Below are 14,503 nucleotides of genomic sequence, written 5' to 3'. Positions count from 1 at the left end.
AGCGTCATCTGCGGCACCATGGCGTACGTAAAGACGCGTCGAGCGCCAAACGTGCGGACCAACGTCGGCAGCACGCCGAGGTAGAGCAGGCCGAGAAGCAAATGCATCGTATCAACAATGCCGGAAGCGAACCGCGTCCCCTTGTTGAAGCGCTTTTGCGCGTCCGAGCACGAGGCGCCACACGTGTCGGCATACGTGCCGTTGCCGTTGTAGAAGACGGTGCCAAAGAACTGGTTCTTGTTGCTGTTGTAGGATGCGTACCCGAGCGTGGCCAGGATGAAGCAGACGCAGTAGACTGCGAGGACCCGCGGAAGGTACCGGATCCCGTCGTACACGGCGATACAGCTGCGCTTGAGCTCTTGGCGCCGCGAGATGACGACCTCTGGTACGTACGGCGTCTCGGGCACACAGAGGAGCACGGGCAACACTGTGACGACAAGCACGAGCATGAGCATACCGAGGAACGCGAGGATCGACTGCGACGCGGGGCCGTAAAGCGAAATGTAGCCCGACACGAGGAGCGACCCAATGATGCTAAAGGCCTGCGCGAGACTGAACGCTGTGACTTGGTGGTCGCCGGCAAAGTCCGCAATGAGCAACGCCGCCGGTGCTTGGATCGTGTTGACTGCGACGCCCATGAGGAGATAAAGCACAATGGCGACACCGCTGAGCTTGTCGGCGGCCACCTTTTCATCCTTGGCCGCTTGCACCGCACGCGAAACGACCATCATGAGCAGCCACACGACGATGCTCGCGACCGTCCCGCCCAAGATGTAGGGCCGCCGACGTCCGTACGTGGAGCGGCAGCTGTCGCTGAGGACGCTCACCATCGGGTAGACAATAAGCCCGGTGGTTGGGCCGAGGATGCGGATGAGCTGCGCGGCCCAGGGTGCGTACGAGTTGGCAAACTGCGGGCCGAAGGCTGCCCATTGCGCAGCCCACGCCATTTGGATCGCCATGCGCGGCGCCGCGAGGAGCAGCATGAAGGGCAGCGAGCAGGTCGCCGGCGGCGGCGCTACCCCGGGCGGCGCAACAGTGATCGTCGTCTCGTCCGACTTGGTCGTTGTCGTTGCCATCGAGTGCGTTGGATAGTGTACATTCCATGAGCTGGCCACAGTCCCGGCCTGCGGCAGTATCCGGATTGTGTATGGAGGCAGCTTCAACTTGTTGCTCTTTATCCGGATTTAAATTCGGCAGCTGCCGAAACTAAGATCTTGAATAAGGTTGACTGAGGCGTTGACTGGGTCGTTGATCGTCGGAGAGATGAGAACCGACGAGTCGATGGCTGGATGGCTGGTGCCAGAGCAGTGCTTTGCATATGTCCTTGGCCGCGTCGAGATGGCAGGCATCTCCGGCGTGTTGTGGCTGTGGGTTGTGTTCGAAAGCGAAAGGGCGCGATTGCTTGTCCGGTCACAACCCGGGGCACAGCATTTTGAGCGCGACCTGGCCAACGCAAATTCAACTGTACCGGTACGAGTATCCAACGAGCAATGCAGACTCAAACTAGAACTACTAAGGTTCGTAGTACACGTTAGAGTGTACTACCGGGTGCAATGACAATCCCACCACAGGCGCCACCAGTTGTTTCGCCCCGAAACCAACCCAAGTGGCACAAATAAGCTGGGCGATAAGCCGCCGCCGCTCAAACACTTACAAACAGCAGCATTTATGTATACGTATAGACAAACGATCGTGTCAAACCGCAGAGTCGAGAGCTCGTAGCGCCTTTCGTGTTCGCATTTGGTACGCCGTCGCGTGGAAGTCCCCCTTCCTACAATGCACAGCAGTGGCTCAGAAAGCTCACGCGGTCCCACTCGCGTCGGAGAAAACTCAGCTTGTGCGCTTGCTCGCGGCGAGAGTAGGCCGCCGCGGCTGCGTTGCTGCGCTTGCGAAAGGTCTCGTCCGACTCGCCCGGCGCGCGCTCCACGGGCTGGCGCGGCAACGCCTCGTACGGCGTTGGTGCAATCTCGGGGTGGCGCAGGAGCACGTGAAGGATGTCACGCTGGAGCTCGGCGATGCGGCTACTGCGCTTCCGTCGGTACGCGGCGGCGGCCAGGCGGTTGCGCTCGCGCTTGGCCTCGATGGCGGTCGTCGTCGTCGGGGCGTCGCTGTCGGTGTCCTCGGTCCGAGCGCGGAGCATCGGCGTGGCAACTTGCAAAGTGACAATGTGTCGACACTGGACAAGGGAGAGGCCAGCAGCGCGTGACTCGCGATAACTCAAGTCCTGAAGCAAGCGACACTGTCACATGCCTTGCAGTCTAAGACGCAACGTGTTGCTCTTCGACACGACGCATTGCACACAAACCACTATTACATCAAGGTGCGGATCGACAGTGCGACGCAAGACGCCAGAAATCGAATCGAACGACACCGCGAACCAGATCTGACTGGTGTGAGAATTGACGTATCGGGGCGGCCAAGTGCGCTGACGCCATCCGACAAGTTCAGCGTATGGTGTCAGGTGATGTCTTTGACATGGCGACCACCAATCAGTACCATCAGATCGTTTCTTACCAACTTCGTCTGTACTAGATGAACGATATGTGCATTTTTGTACCGGCATATATCGATTCTACAATTTCTAGCATAAAAAACATGATTTCTGGGAATGAAGTCGAATTAATTTACTTTTTTACGTAATCACAACCCTTGTACCTGCCCTAGAACTCTAATACTACATATAGACAACACAAATCGAGACAGGCTTACGGGCACAGCGAGCTCGGACTGCAGAGGTGCACCTCGTTCTTGAGGTACTCTAAATAATGCGCTTCCTTTTGACGCGAGTGGGCGGCAGCGACCGCGTTCCGGCGGCGCTGCAGGTCGTCTTTGGACTCGCCGGGAAGCGCATCGCACACTGGTTTCGGCAGCGGTGTGTACGGTGTTGGCACGTAGAACGGGTACATCTCTTGGAGCGTTGCGAGGTCGCGCTGGTACTTGTCGATTGCGCGCTTGGTCTTGGCGCGGAAGCGCTGCGCCGACTCGCGGTTGCTCTTGCGCTTTCCTTCCGGCTGCGGGGACGCTGATAGTGCCGAGGTTGTCACGAGCCCTCGGCGCTCGTTGCGGCGGCGAATTGCAGCTTGGCGCCGCGTAAGCGCTTCCTGGCGCTTGGCCTTGGCGCTGGCTTCGTCCCCGTCGTCAAACAGGGCAGCCATCCAGTAGACCACCATGGCGGCATCGTCGTCGTCGCCAAGAAGCAGCTTTGGGCTCGAGACGTGGTGGCTCATGGGCGCAAAATGCAGAGTGCGTGGTGCGATCATTCTACTCGACTGGTGTGCGGATCCAAGGTGCCCGTGGCGATCACCGGTTCGATGATTTGTCCACACAGTGGATTTAATGCCGATCTAGACCGCTGGTGTTGCGCGGGGCTCCCAGTTCCGTTCTGCGGCTTGCGAGGGATCGGCGCGCATGGGTAGGTCGTCCCAGTGACAGGATTCTGCCACTTACATATGGTCGTTTGGGATATCAAGTCTGGATTCAGTACAGTACTCGTTGTATCCACAGGGTGCCAACGAGACTGCAGCGGTGTCAAGTAGCTAGGGGATGGGTCGCGGCCAACGTGCATGTGAGAATATGTGGGGCGCTACAGTGAGCGACACGAAGGCTACGTACCTTTACTGCCGCGGGCGTCTGTACGGTACGCGTATTGGGTGCACGTACACGAGTTGATACAAAGCCATCTGTATCAATGTATCGTTGGCTCTAGCCAATGGCAACGCAAGGAAAAGAACGCAGCAAGACGACAAGTACCGTGCGACCGGTCCCGCTATAAAACCAAAACCAACTTGATCTATCTGCCTCGGGACCTCGCGTTGGGTTGCGGTAACAACGGTTTTTGTGTAAGAATCTTATTTATAAGACGCCTTTTCATGCTTGCAGTTTCGCACCAGGATGCTGCAGGCGCCGCCTCGGGGATCGCTGCGGGGCGTCATGGACGTTCGCTCGCACCAGCGCTACCGCCGCCGCACCTCGCTGCCCGCCAAGCTCGTACCCACCAAGTCTTCAGCCATGCCGCCGAGCAACCAAGACACCAAGCGCGTCTCGTTCATTCTCGTGCCGCAACGCATTTCGTACCACCGACCAGAGTCGTTTGATGAATGGCTCTTCCGTGTCGGTCGCCTCGAATCGCCCCACGCGTCGGTTGAGAAAGCGGTGGCCAACTTTCTCAGTCGCGCTGCGCACTTTGCAGGTCACGAGGCCGCAGCCTACGCGCGGCCCGAGCGCGACGTCTCTCCGCTGTCGAAAGCTGACTTTGCGTGCTGGCGCACCTTGGCGTCGCACGCGTGGGAAGACGAAGCCGAGTTCTTTCGCGACGACGACGTTCGTGCGACGCGGAAGCTCCACAACCTGCTCCAAGCTGTGATGCCGACCAAAATCAAGGACCGGAAGCGCGCCGAGTACCGCCGCCAGTGCCTTCAACACCTTGTCAACTCGTGCTTGGCCTTTGGCGACGCGCCGTTCACATTGAACGACCTCGCGTGCCTCCTCGACAGATGACATATTGTTACTTTAAGGACATTGTGTGCATTTTCGTGGTGGTAGCTTCAACTCCGCGACAGAGCAGACGTGCGTTTGGGCTTGAAATGTCAAGCGAACGGGAACGTATTGGGTAAACCTACCACTCTAAACCCTCAGTAGCTCAGTAGAACGGGTCAAGGTTGACGAATTGCAGCGTCGAGCGATACGATCCCGACATCAAGGATCCAACGCACGCTGCATGTGTGCATACGAAGATCCTATAGATGACGTGGCGGTCGGAGGCGCTTCGACTGCACCTGCAAACGGTCTATCTTTCAATTGAAGAACGACTATTTTGCGGCGAGGTGGCAGATAATCTGTATTTTGCGCTAATCGCGATAGGGCCAAATGAAATCTCAACAAGTTATTCCGATGTACGTAGCGCTTCGGGAAGAGTCAAATTTGGTCAAGCCCGCGCGCAGCTCGCCACGAGCGAAGCGAGTCCACCCCGGCGCAGCCGGGTCCTGCGCGATAGCGCAAACCACGAGCGTAGGAAGTACACCCGACGATAGCCGGTGTCCGCACGCTAGCGCGGTAGGGCAATATATATACCGAGGTTTGGGGCAGGGTACGTTGAACTTCAATGCATATGATCCCGATGGTCCCGTCCACCGACGAGTCCAAACTACGTCACGTGTAGTACGCGATCCTTCCGCTAGATTGCACGCTACCCCAGTGCAAAACCTCAGCCAAAGAGCTCGACCAAAACCTCCCGAAGAAACCACGAGATTACCCCTAGTCGTTTACTTGATAATTCACTAGAATCCTCTGGAACCGGAAAGGACAACACCATCGTTTGTGTCAGCTCCCTGCTTAGACGATGCCCGCTTGGTGGGCGAGACTGTAAAAGTGCGATGTGGGTGTCGCAAGCAACTCGGCGGGCGACGCGGCTTCGGCAACCACACCGTTCTGCAGCACGACGATGCGGTCGCAGTGCAGAATCGTGTGCAGTCGGTGGGCGATCGTGAGCACGGTTGTCGCGTTCGATCGAAACGCGTCTTGGATCGTGCGCTGGATAAGCGCGTCGGTCGCCAAGTCGACGTTGGCGGTCGCTTCGTCCATGACGACGACACGGCTCTCTCGCAAGAGCGCGCGGCCAATGCAGAGCAGCTGGCGCTGGCCCACCGACAAGTTGGCGCCGTTCTCTGTGACGTCCGTGTCCAGCGGTAGCGGCAAATGGGCTTTGACGAGCACCGCTTGGAGCTCGTCGTCCGATTTCTCCTGAAACGGATCCAAATTCGACCGAATGCTGCCGCTAAAGAGCACGGGGTCTTGCGGGATGATCGCAAGCGCCCGCCGCAGCGACGCCAAGTCCATGCGCGCAATGTCGACGCCGTCCATGTAGATGGTCCCAGCGTCAAACTCGGCGAGGCGGAAGAGCGCGACCATGAGCGACGACTTGCCAGCACCCGTGCGGCCGCAAATTCCAATCTTCTCGCCCGCGGCAATGTCGAGCGAGACGCCGTGCAGTACAAGCGGCAGCTCGGGTCGGTAGCGCAGGTGGAGGTTCTCAAACCGGAGGCGACCTTGTGTCGGCCAATTCGGCGGTGGCACGGCTCCGTGTAGCTCTTCGGTTGGGATCGTCTTGAAGTGCAGGAGCCGCTCGACCGCAGTCATGGCACTCTCGGTCAAGTCGAAGAGACGAATCGCCCACTGCACGTTGGATATAAGCGCCAGCGAGTACACCAGCGTGAGGCCGGCGAGAGTCGGCGAGAGGGCCGTGTCGCGCAGCTGCAGCAAGATGGTCGTGATACCAGCGATGAGCAGGACGGAGATTACGTCCATGCGCAGCGAGAGCCACCGACTGGCGCCGACGATCGCAAAGAGCACCTTGGCGTTGGCGTCGACGGCCGTTCGGTTCCAGTCGTGAAACACTTGCTGCAAATTGAACGCGCGAATCGTCCGGACGCCGTCCAGTGTCTCGGCGAACGAGCTGAAGATCGGCGACCGGGAGATGCCTTCGAGCCGCTTGAGCTCCCGGGAAGTACGCTTGAAGTACTCGCCCGCATAGTAGAAGACAAGCAAAATCGGAGCGTACGCGATCGCAACGTACGGCGACGCCAAGGCGCACACGACAAGCGCGCCGGCGACAACCCAAAGCGTCTCGAGTGAGTCGAGAAAGAGGTTTGGGAGCAAGCTGTCGGCAATGTCCAAGTCCCGTGCAAACCGGTTGAGGATGCGGCCGATCGGTGTGACATCGTAAAACAAGTTGATGGGCGCCGCGAGGAGCCGCGAGAGAAGCTCCTTGTGCAGAGCATCGGAGCACGCACCCGTATAGTACACGAGCAGCTGGCACCGACCGTAAAACAAGGCGCCGCTTCCCACCACGAGGAGGTAGAGACCGAGATGCGGCAAAGCGATCGCGGTCGTGTCAAAGTGCTGGCCCCAGTGCCCTTGGAACCAGTCGGCGACGATGCGGACGCCTTGGCCGAGCCCAAAGGCAGCGACAAGCGCGAGCGCGACGACACCGCCTTGCGTGCCGGCGTGGCCAAAGTACGCCAAGTAAATGACCTTGCCGACACTGCCTTGCGCGCGATCTTCAATCTGCATGAGCGCGGTGGGTTCTGCCGCCTTGCTACTCTGCTCGACAGTGTTGAGTGCGGGAGGCACTCGCTTCGCCGCACTTGGGGGCTCGGACGCATACTCGGGGTACCGAGTCACGAGCTCGTTTGTAAAAGGACCGTCGTAGACGACCTGGCCCTTCTCGAGCACGAGAATCCGGTCCGCGCGCGGCAGGAAGTGATAGTGGCTGTTGAGCACGAGCAGTCGCGTTTTCAAGTGCGCGAACTCGAGCAGCGCCGACTCGAAAATGGCTTGGGCAACGTGAACATCCACGGCGCTGAGCGGGTCGTCAAGCAAAAGCACGTCCGTGTTGGCCGCGAAGAGCGCGCGCGCCAAGTGCACGCGCGCCTTTTGGCCGCCGCTGAGGTTGACGCCTTGCTCGCCAATCTCGGTCGCGTCGCCTTGCGGCAGCAAGCGCAAGTCGTGCGCGAGCTGGCACGCGCCCAGCACGGCCGCATACCGGGCTTCGTCGACGACTGCCGCGGCCATGAGAATGTTGTCGCGAATCGTCGCATTGCGAATCCAGGGCTCTTGCGTCAAGAACGCGAGGCGGCCGCGGAGGCTCGTGGCCTCACCGGTCGTCACGAGGAGCTCGCCTGCAAGCGCACTGAGGAAACTCGACTTGCCGGCGCCGACGCCACCGACCACCATGACGAGTTCACCGGGCGAGATTGTGAGCGTGGTGGGGCCAACTGCAAAGCCGCCACGCTGCCACGTCCACGCCGCCTCGACAAGTGCAATGGCACCGGGCATCGTCGGCGGTGTCGCCGTTGCGTTGGGACCCGCGACGACTTGCTCCGGAAGCGCCAAGTAGGCGTCGAGCCGGCGACCGGCGCCGAGACCTTCCGAGAGCCCGGCGATCGCGCGCGGGAAGTTGTAGAGGGCGTGGCGACTCATGTTGGTGAACGCAATAAGTGTATAAATCTGCGTCACGTCGACAGCATGCCCGAGCCAAATGTAGGTCGAGAGGATGGATGCGCCGACAAAGAGCGGCGAGAGGAAGAGGAACTCGACGTTCGAGACGCGGTATCGGTTGAGCTTGCGGAGATGGCGCGTCTCGGCGTCGCGAAGCCGCTGCAGGCGCGCCGCCACCGCGGGCTCCCACGCGTACATCTTCATGACGCGGATACCGAGCAAGACCTCGCTCGTGACGCGCACGCGCTGTTCCGAGAGCGACGTCGCGTCAAGGCGCGATGCACCAATGACGGACGCAAGCCAGAGCGAGCCTCCGAGGATGAGCGTCGTCGTGGCCGCTCCGACAAGCGCGGGGAGCGGGCCAAAGAACGCACCGAGCAGCAATAGCGACGCGAGGAACGTGACGGGCGATGCGATGATCCAGACGCCTTCGTTGGCCATCTCGGCGACGCGCTCGGCGTCCGAGCTCATGAGCGTCACGATCTCGCCGCTCGTCGTTTGCTGCCGCGCGGCCGACGAGAGCCGCAGCGCCTTGTCGTAGACCATGTCCATGACGATCGAACGCATGTTGACGCCGACCTTGTACGACGTGAAGAAGCCATAGTTGACACAGAGCGCTTGGAGAAACGCCGCAAGCGTCAATAGCGCCATGAGCGCATACCCGTTCTCCAAGCCGAGAAACGAAATGGGCTGGCGCTGGAGGTACTGCAAAAGCGCCTGGACGAGGAGTGGCTGCGCGATGGCGGCCGCCGTTGCGAGCAAGAAGGACACGAGTGCGATGACGAGGTCGCGTCGAAAGCTGCGGACCAGCGCGCGGCTAAAGCGAGGAATGGACGGCGACGCGGTCGCCGCCGACCAGTGCGTCAGAAAGGGCGTATGCAGACCTGCGCACGTCTCGGGGGGTGGCAGCGACCAGACGTCGTCGGCCAGGAGCGGCGTCGATGCGCCGAGCGCAATGAGCTTGGTGACCCACCCGTAGCTGAGCTTGGTGACGAACGAAGCCGTCGCATACGGGTGCGGGACGTCGACGTTCTCGATCGGGAGCGCAAAGTACGGCGCCGCCTCCGGGACCGCTCCTCCACCATCCGAGCCCATGATGGAAGAAATCGTTGAATGTTAATGTTCATTTTGGCTTCGCTCGTCTTCCAGTGTCTGATAGGGATCAGTTCACCACGATCGCTCCGCCTGCCACGTGGCGCGCCATTCCGGTCGTATCTTGACCGACGTGGCGCCATACAATACTGGAGATACGCCCTAAAACCAGGGCTAAAACAGGCAGCATAGCCTACCGGAAATGAAGCGCCGACTGCGCAATGTTGGATCCATCGCCAAAGACACAGAAGATTCTGGCGCTTGCAGAGATCAGTGGCGACATCGAGCGCAGACCACAGGTACAAAATGGCTGGGCCAGGCGTGCATGTCGACACACGAGTGGTCCGACCGGCTTGGCCGTCCCAGACCGCAAACGGCCACAAGCTTTGTGAGAACGACCAAGGATGTCTGCGCCGACACAGCGGTCGATGCTCGACAACCGAGGCGTGCACAGCTGCCACGCTGGACCTCGGGCTTCTTCGCATCGTCTGCGCTCGCCACGCTCGCTGCTGTGGCTTGACGCGCGCGAGGGTTCATGCAACCAACACCGCGGCAGCTTCCAGATGCGCGAGCCAAGCGAGTCGGAAGGTGCAATGAGGAGGTTGCCGACAGACGCGTGCGACGTTGCACCCGAGTGACGACAAACACCCGGCGATGGCTGGCTTACGCGAAGCGCGTCGATGCCATCAGCAGTCGCAGGCTGGTCGATGGCGAGCGAATGAGTTGACGCGATTCGGATTCGTCACGCCCAATGGCGGGCTCCGAGGAAACTTCCCGAAGCCGCGCCCGTGTTGACGTTCGTTGTCGCCTCTCGTGGTCCGCGCGGTCCAAGATCGCGTAACCTTGCGTAATCACACGTCGCATTCAAAGTGAAAAACGTGAAAAACATGGGTTTTGAACACATACGTTTTTCACGGACCGCACGCGTGGCAGCACCACGTGCACGGACGCGGATCGCGCTTTGTTTGGTGACCAAACAGCGAAAGACGGAGCTGGCAACGGACAAGACGCGAGTAAAGGTCGTCAGAAACGCGCTGTGGGCGTATTCTTAGTGGAGAGTCGGAGGTTGTGCTCGTCGACTGCACCGAGGCAGCTACTGCTGGGGCGGTCCCGCCATACTGCTCACGCAACGTGGTATCAAAGCATGCAATAGCAACGGGACAAGGCGAGTCTGACGTTGTCGTCTGGTCCAAGCGTCCACAAATGTGGTCAGAAACCACAATCTAGCATCGACACTTCAAGCTAAACCGTTGACACTTCTCAGATGTTGCACCAGCGACCAAGTCTGCACTCGAATCGAACTATATGGGACACGCATGTGCTCTGGACATTCATTTGCATCAGCGCGCGGCCACGAGACAAAGGGTTCAGCGCGCATGTTGACCCCACGTGCGAGATCCACATTTCCCGCCGCCGTTTCAATAGACCACCGTGTGAAATACATTTTTCACCCTGTATAGGTGACGACCCCCGACGCCCAGCTGGCAAAGCTTGCACGCGACTGTGCGCGGCCCACAATCAGCGAGCTTGGGACACGTACATACGGGCATCGCACGCTGGAACGAGCTCGAATTGGTGCAAAGCGCCGAAGTCGGCGATCTCGGCTACCCAAAGAAGAGGCTGCAGCTGTTAACACCGGTTCAAACGGCAATGGCTGGACGCTTGGATGGCTTGGATGGGGCTACATGCACCAGTCCACACCCTCCGTCTTCAAGTATCTCGTGGCACCGCCGACGTCACAAAATGCGACGACGAGCCTCCACGATGTAGTACTATGTTTACTGCGATGCAGCATTTCACTAATCGGGATCGAATGGGTGGTTTTATTCGCGCGTTTGCCCAATTTAAAAAAGGTATCGCGTCGGAATCTCCGCCATTTTTATACATTTCATAGATTTATACTTGTTTTTTGTAAAAGAAAGACCACCTTTGTATTTTATTTCACAGCAAATATTGGTAGTCGTGCAAGGCGAATCTTTGTATCCATTTTCACCGCTGCTGATTGGCCAAAATGCAAGCGCTACTCGTCGATGATTGGCCAAACCCGGATCGCGGCGCCCGCCCGCCACGACGTTTGTACCACAAACTTCAAGCTCAGCACCGTACAACGCCCGTACATTCTCCTTGTACTGTATCAATGTACGCTTTCATTTCATGTTTGTATGGAGAGGTACGTCCACCGTACGTACGGTGCAAACGGTAAACTCGAACGCCCAAAACTTCGAAGCGGTCAAGATCTGCAGCTCATTCCGCAATCTGCCAGCTTCTGCAGCATGTTCTCGGTCGACGCGCTGAAGCTCTACTTTGAGCAGCACGAGCAAGGCGTCGCGACGGCCACGGGCGTCTCCGCCGGGCTCTTCGCCGCCGGCCTCCTCTTGCACTCGAAGGCCGTGCTCAGCATGTTCGTACCGGGCAAGTCGTTCCCGGCGTCCCAGCTCTTCAACTGGGTCGCGTCCGCCGCCTTCTTCCTCGTCGCCGTCCGCGTCGCCGCCGTCAACCAGCAGCTCGCTGCCAACGCCAACGTCGCCCACGACGTCAACTCGGTGCTCGTCGGCTTTGCCGCCCTCACGCTGCTTCTCGCCGACTTTAGCGTCAGCGCGATCCGCGCCGAGTCCAAGTCGGTCGTCGTCTCGATTGGCGCGGCCACGCTCGTCTTCTTCATCTCGCTCGTCGGTGTCCTTCGCATTGAGAGTTCTGCCTTGACCCAGGGCGCGATTGTCGCCGCCATTGTCGTTTTTGCCACGGCCATCTTCACGACCGCTAAGGACGTGGCCAACACGAGCACGAGCCGCGACGGCAGCGACTTCCAGACGACGCTGCTCGGATCGACGCGCCTCCTCTCGAACCCAGACTCGGTCTTGTCGCGCGACGGCGTCAACGCGCGTTTCGACGAGTACGACAAGCTCTTTGCCGGTGCGCGCAAGGAGGCCGGTGCGATTTCGACCGAGGAGAGCATCAAGCACCGCCAGACCGAGTACAAGGTCATGGTCGACAGCTTTTACGATCTCGTCACGGACTTCTACGAGTACGGCTGGGGCCAGTCGTTCCACTTTGCCAACCGGTTCCGCGACGAAACGTTCCGCGAGTCGATCCGCCGCGTCGAGTACTTTTTGTCGGGCAAGCTGGGTCTTTGCAAGGGCAAGTACGCGCTCGACATGGGCTGCGGCATTGGCGGGCCCATGCGCAACATTGCGCGCTTCTCGGGCGCTAAGATCAAGGGCATCACGATCAACGAGTACCAAGTGCGCGTCGCCAACCGCAACAACAAGCAGAACGGCCTCGAGGACCAGTGCCACGTCCAGCAGGGCAACTTCATGGAGATGCCGTTCGAAGCCGGTACCTTTGACAGCGTGTACGCGATCGAGTCGGTGTGCCACGCGCCCGATAAGAAGGCGTGTTTTTCGGAAGCCTGCCGCGTCCTCAAGCCCGGTGGTGTCTTTGTCGGCCTTGACTGGGCGGTCCTCAACCATTACGACCCGACCAACATGCACCACGTCGAGCTCAAGGAAGGAATCGAAGTCGGGAACGGTCTCCCGACGCTCGAGACGCCGGCGCAGATCGCCAAGGCCCTCGAAGACGCCGGCCTCGAAGTGCTCGACCACTTCAGCCTCCAGGACAACCACCGCGACCCGAATGAGATTCCGTGGTACGACACGCTCGAGGGCAAGTACTTTACGCTCCAGGGCTTCCGCATGACGTGGCTCGGCCGCCAGTGCACGCACATCCTCGTCTCGACGCTCGAGTTTCTCAAGATTGCCCCGAAGGGCACGGTCAAGGTCTCGCTCATGCTCAACAAGACGGCCGACGACATTGTCGCCGCCGGCAAGATGGACATCTTTACGCCGTCGTACTTTTTCATGGCGCGCAAGCCGCTCACGCCCATCAAGTAGACGTCGTGCCTCTAACGTATATTGCCTTCCTCCTGTACTTGTCGCCTTCGAGTGTTGACCACAGTGGACGGGCTACCCTAGAGTCTGGTCGTCGGTCGCTGTGAGGCTGCAACAAGGATTGCCCCAACCCAAGGTTTTGATGGCAAGATTATCCGGATAAAAATACGTGGCAGCACGTACGCAGTTTCACCAAGGCATTCACCGAGTCGAATTGGACTTGTCAAGCAACTGGGAACCAAGTGTATTGGCGATGAGGAGCCAGGACAGAAGCCTCGTTCGAAGGACTTGAGGCGCTTTGCTGAGATCAATCGCAGTCGCAAGCGCCAAGAAAGCACCGTTGTAGCAGGACCTCGCCAGAGGCTTGCCTGCTGCCATCGTCTAGTTGGCAACGGGCGTTTACGTATCCGGATAAACGCAGAATCCTCCGGATATGAAAATCGAATCCAACCGGCTCAAACGTGGCATTCTCCAAGAAGCCATGGCGGTGCCAGACGACGTCAAGAAGGCGCAGAAGCGCATTCACGACAAGAAGTACCGCGCTGTTAACAAGGAAAAGATCGCGATCCGGAAGAAGAAGTACGCTGCTGCCAACGCAGACAAAGAGCGGGCCCGAAAGAAAACGTACCACGCTGCCAACAAGGAGAAGATTGCGGTCAAGGGCAAGACCTACTACGAGAAGAATCGTGCGCAAGTGCTGGCGAAGAAGAAGGAATACAATCACAAGCACAAGAAAGTCATCCTGGCCAAGTCCAAGTCGTGGCACTTGGCGAATCGGGCGTTCAAAAACGCATACGACCGAGCTTGGTACATTGTGCTTGCGTTGAAGTGGTTGTCTCATGTCTCTTCCTAGTTACGCGCGAAAGAAGGCGATTGCAGCCAACAAGGTTCCCCCGCCGCTGCCCAAGCTCGCCGACTTTCGAGCGCAACACGAAGCCTCTGGCAGCGTCGCTCCTGCAACGTCGACGGATGCGGCCCCAGAGCTCACTGAAGAAGACCCGCACCCGTTGGCCGCGACCACCAAGAACTTCTTGGTGGCCATGACGACCTTCTTGCCAAGAAGGTCGTCATGGTCACCTTCACCAACGAGCATCCTTTCAACATGCGCAAGCGTGGACCCGAGCCGTGCTGCGACGAGTGCGCCAAGTTCCAGCCGAATGCGCTGACTTCGGCCAGCAACACGGTGCTCTTGGCGGGCACGTACCAGTGTACGTTTTGCCGCGACTGGACGTACTACAAACTCCACCGCAAGCACAAGCGCACCCGCGCCGACGCCCGCCTCGACGCTCTCTCCGCCTGAGCTTTTCATCTCGTTCTATTTTGCCTAATGAAGTGTGCTGAAGTTGTCTTCTTCTTTCAAGACAAGTTGGTTCTGTGAGCATTCCAAGGCGCTGCAGACCATCGACCTAGGTCCTTGGCATCACCTGAACGCTCAACTACAGCCAAGTGATGCCCAATACCTCTGCTGGCTACGAGACTATCGCTTGCCGACGACCGAAGCTCTCGGTGTTGTCTGGCCTTTCCGCTTG

General features: G+C 59.1%; 7 protein-coding genes across 7 annotated transcripts; 3 read left to right on the top strand and 4 right to left on the bottom strand.

The window, feature by feature from the left end:
- Positions 1-4: 4 nt before the first annotated feature.
- On the bottom strand, positions 5-1,076 carry SDRG_17147 (hypothetical protein; the record flags this gene model as incomplete). Its single annotated transcript, XM_008623382.1, has 2 exons — positions 5-8; positions 52-1,076. The coding sequence occupies 2 exons, from the start codon at positions 1,074-1,076 to the stop codon at positions 5-7; spliced, it is 1,029 nt and encodes a 342-aa protein (XP_008621604.1).
- Positions 1,077-1,771: 695 nt separating this feature from the next.
- On the bottom strand, positions 1,772-2,140 carry SDRG_17146 (hypothetical protein; the record flags this gene model as incomplete). Its single annotated transcript, XM_008623381.1, has 1 exon — positions 1,772-2,140. One exon carries the CDS (start codon positions 2,138-2,140, stop codon positions 1,772-1,774), a length of 369 nt encoding a protein of 122 aa, XP_008621603.1.
- Positions 2,141-2,705: 565 nt separating this feature from the next.
- Positions 2,706-3,227, bottom strand: SDRG_17145 (hypothetical protein; the record flags this gene model as incomplete). Its single annotated transcript, XM_008623380.1, has 1 exon — positions 2,706-3,227. One exon carries the CDS (start codon positions 3,225-3,227, stop codon positions 2,706-2,708), a length of 522 nt encoding a protein of 173 aa, XP_008621602.1.
- A 648-nt stretch (positions 3,228-3,875) lies between these two features.
- SDRG_17144 (hypothetical protein) lies at positions 3,876-4,526 on the top strand. Its single transcript, XM_008623379.1, has one exon. It carries the CDS (start codon positions 3,892-3,894, stop codon positions 4,495-4,497), a length of 606 nt encoding a protein of 201 aa, XP_008621601.1. The 5' UTR covers positions 3,876-3,891; the 3' UTR covers positions 4,498-4,526.
- A 702-nt stretch (positions 4,527-5,228) lies between these two features.
- SDRG_17143 (hypothetical protein) lies at positions 5,229-9,885 on the bottom strand. The gene is made up of 2 exons (XM_008623378.1): positions 9,285-9,885; positions 5,229-9,236 (listed from the first exon to the last, which is right to left on the bottom strand). The coding sequence occupies exon 2, from the start codon at positions 9,088-9,090 to the stop codon at positions 5,332-5,334; it is 3,759 nt and encodes a 1,252-aa protein (XP_008621600.1). The 5' UTR covers positions 9,091-9,236; positions 9,285-9,885; the 3' UTR covers positions 5,229-5,331.
- A 1,452-nt stretch (positions 9,886-11,337) lies between these two features.
- Positions 11,338-13,309, top strand: SDRG_17142 (hypothetical protein). Its single transcript, XM_008623377.1, has one exon. It carries the CDS (start codon positions 11,361-11,363, stop codon positions 12,975-12,977), a length of 1,617 nt encoding a protein of 538 aa, XP_008621599.1. The 5' UTR covers positions 11,338-11,360; the 3' UTR covers positions 12,978-13,309.
- A 19-nt stretch (positions 13,310-13,328) lies between these two features.
- On the top strand, positions 13,329-14,322 carry SDRG_17141 (hypothetical protein). The gene is made up of 2 exons (XM_008623376.1): positions 13,329-13,781; positions 13,828-14,322. The coding sequence occupies exons 1-2, from the start codon at positions 13,408-13,410 to the stop codon at positions 14,138-14,140; spliced, it is 687 nt and encodes a 228-aa protein (XP_008621598.1). The 5' UTR covers positions 13,329-13,407; the 3' UTR covers positions 14,141-14,322.
- The last annotated feature ends 181 nt before the right edge of the window (positions 14,323-14,503 follow it).

The sequence above is a fragment of the Saprolegnia diclina genome, assembly GCF_000281045.1.
Source record: "Saprolegnia diclina VS20 unplaced genomic scaffold supercont1.203, whole genome shotgun sequence".
NCBI lineage: Eukaryota > Oomycota > Saprolegniomycetes > Saprolegniales > Saprolegniaceae > Saprolegnia > Saprolegnia diclina.
This window is presented reverse-complemented; position numbering and strand designations above follow the sequence as displayed.

Excerpts from the sequence above, each read along its gene's own strand:
- SDRG_17144 (XM_008623379.1), top strand. The coding sequence starts at position 3,892 with ATGCTGCAGGCGCCGCCTCGGGGATCGCTGCGGGGCGTCATGGACGTT.
- SDRG_17143 (XM_008623378.1), bottom strand. The coding sequence starts at position 9,090 with ATGGGCTCGGATGGTGGAGGAGCGGTCCCGGAGGCGGCGCCGTACTTT.
- SDRG_17142 (XM_008623377.1), top strand. The coding sequence starts at position 11,361 with ATGTTCTCGGTCGACGCGCTGAAGCTCTACTTTGAGCAGCACGAGCAA.
- SDRG_17141 (XM_008623376.1), top strand. The coding sequence starts at position 13,408 with ATGAAAATCGAATCCAACCGGCTCAAACGTGGCATTCTCCAAGAAGCC. Across the intron at positions 13,782-13,827 it reads AACGCATACGACCGAGCTTG|TTACGCGCGAAAGAAGGCGA; the intron begins GTACATTGTGCT and ends GTCTCTTCCTAG.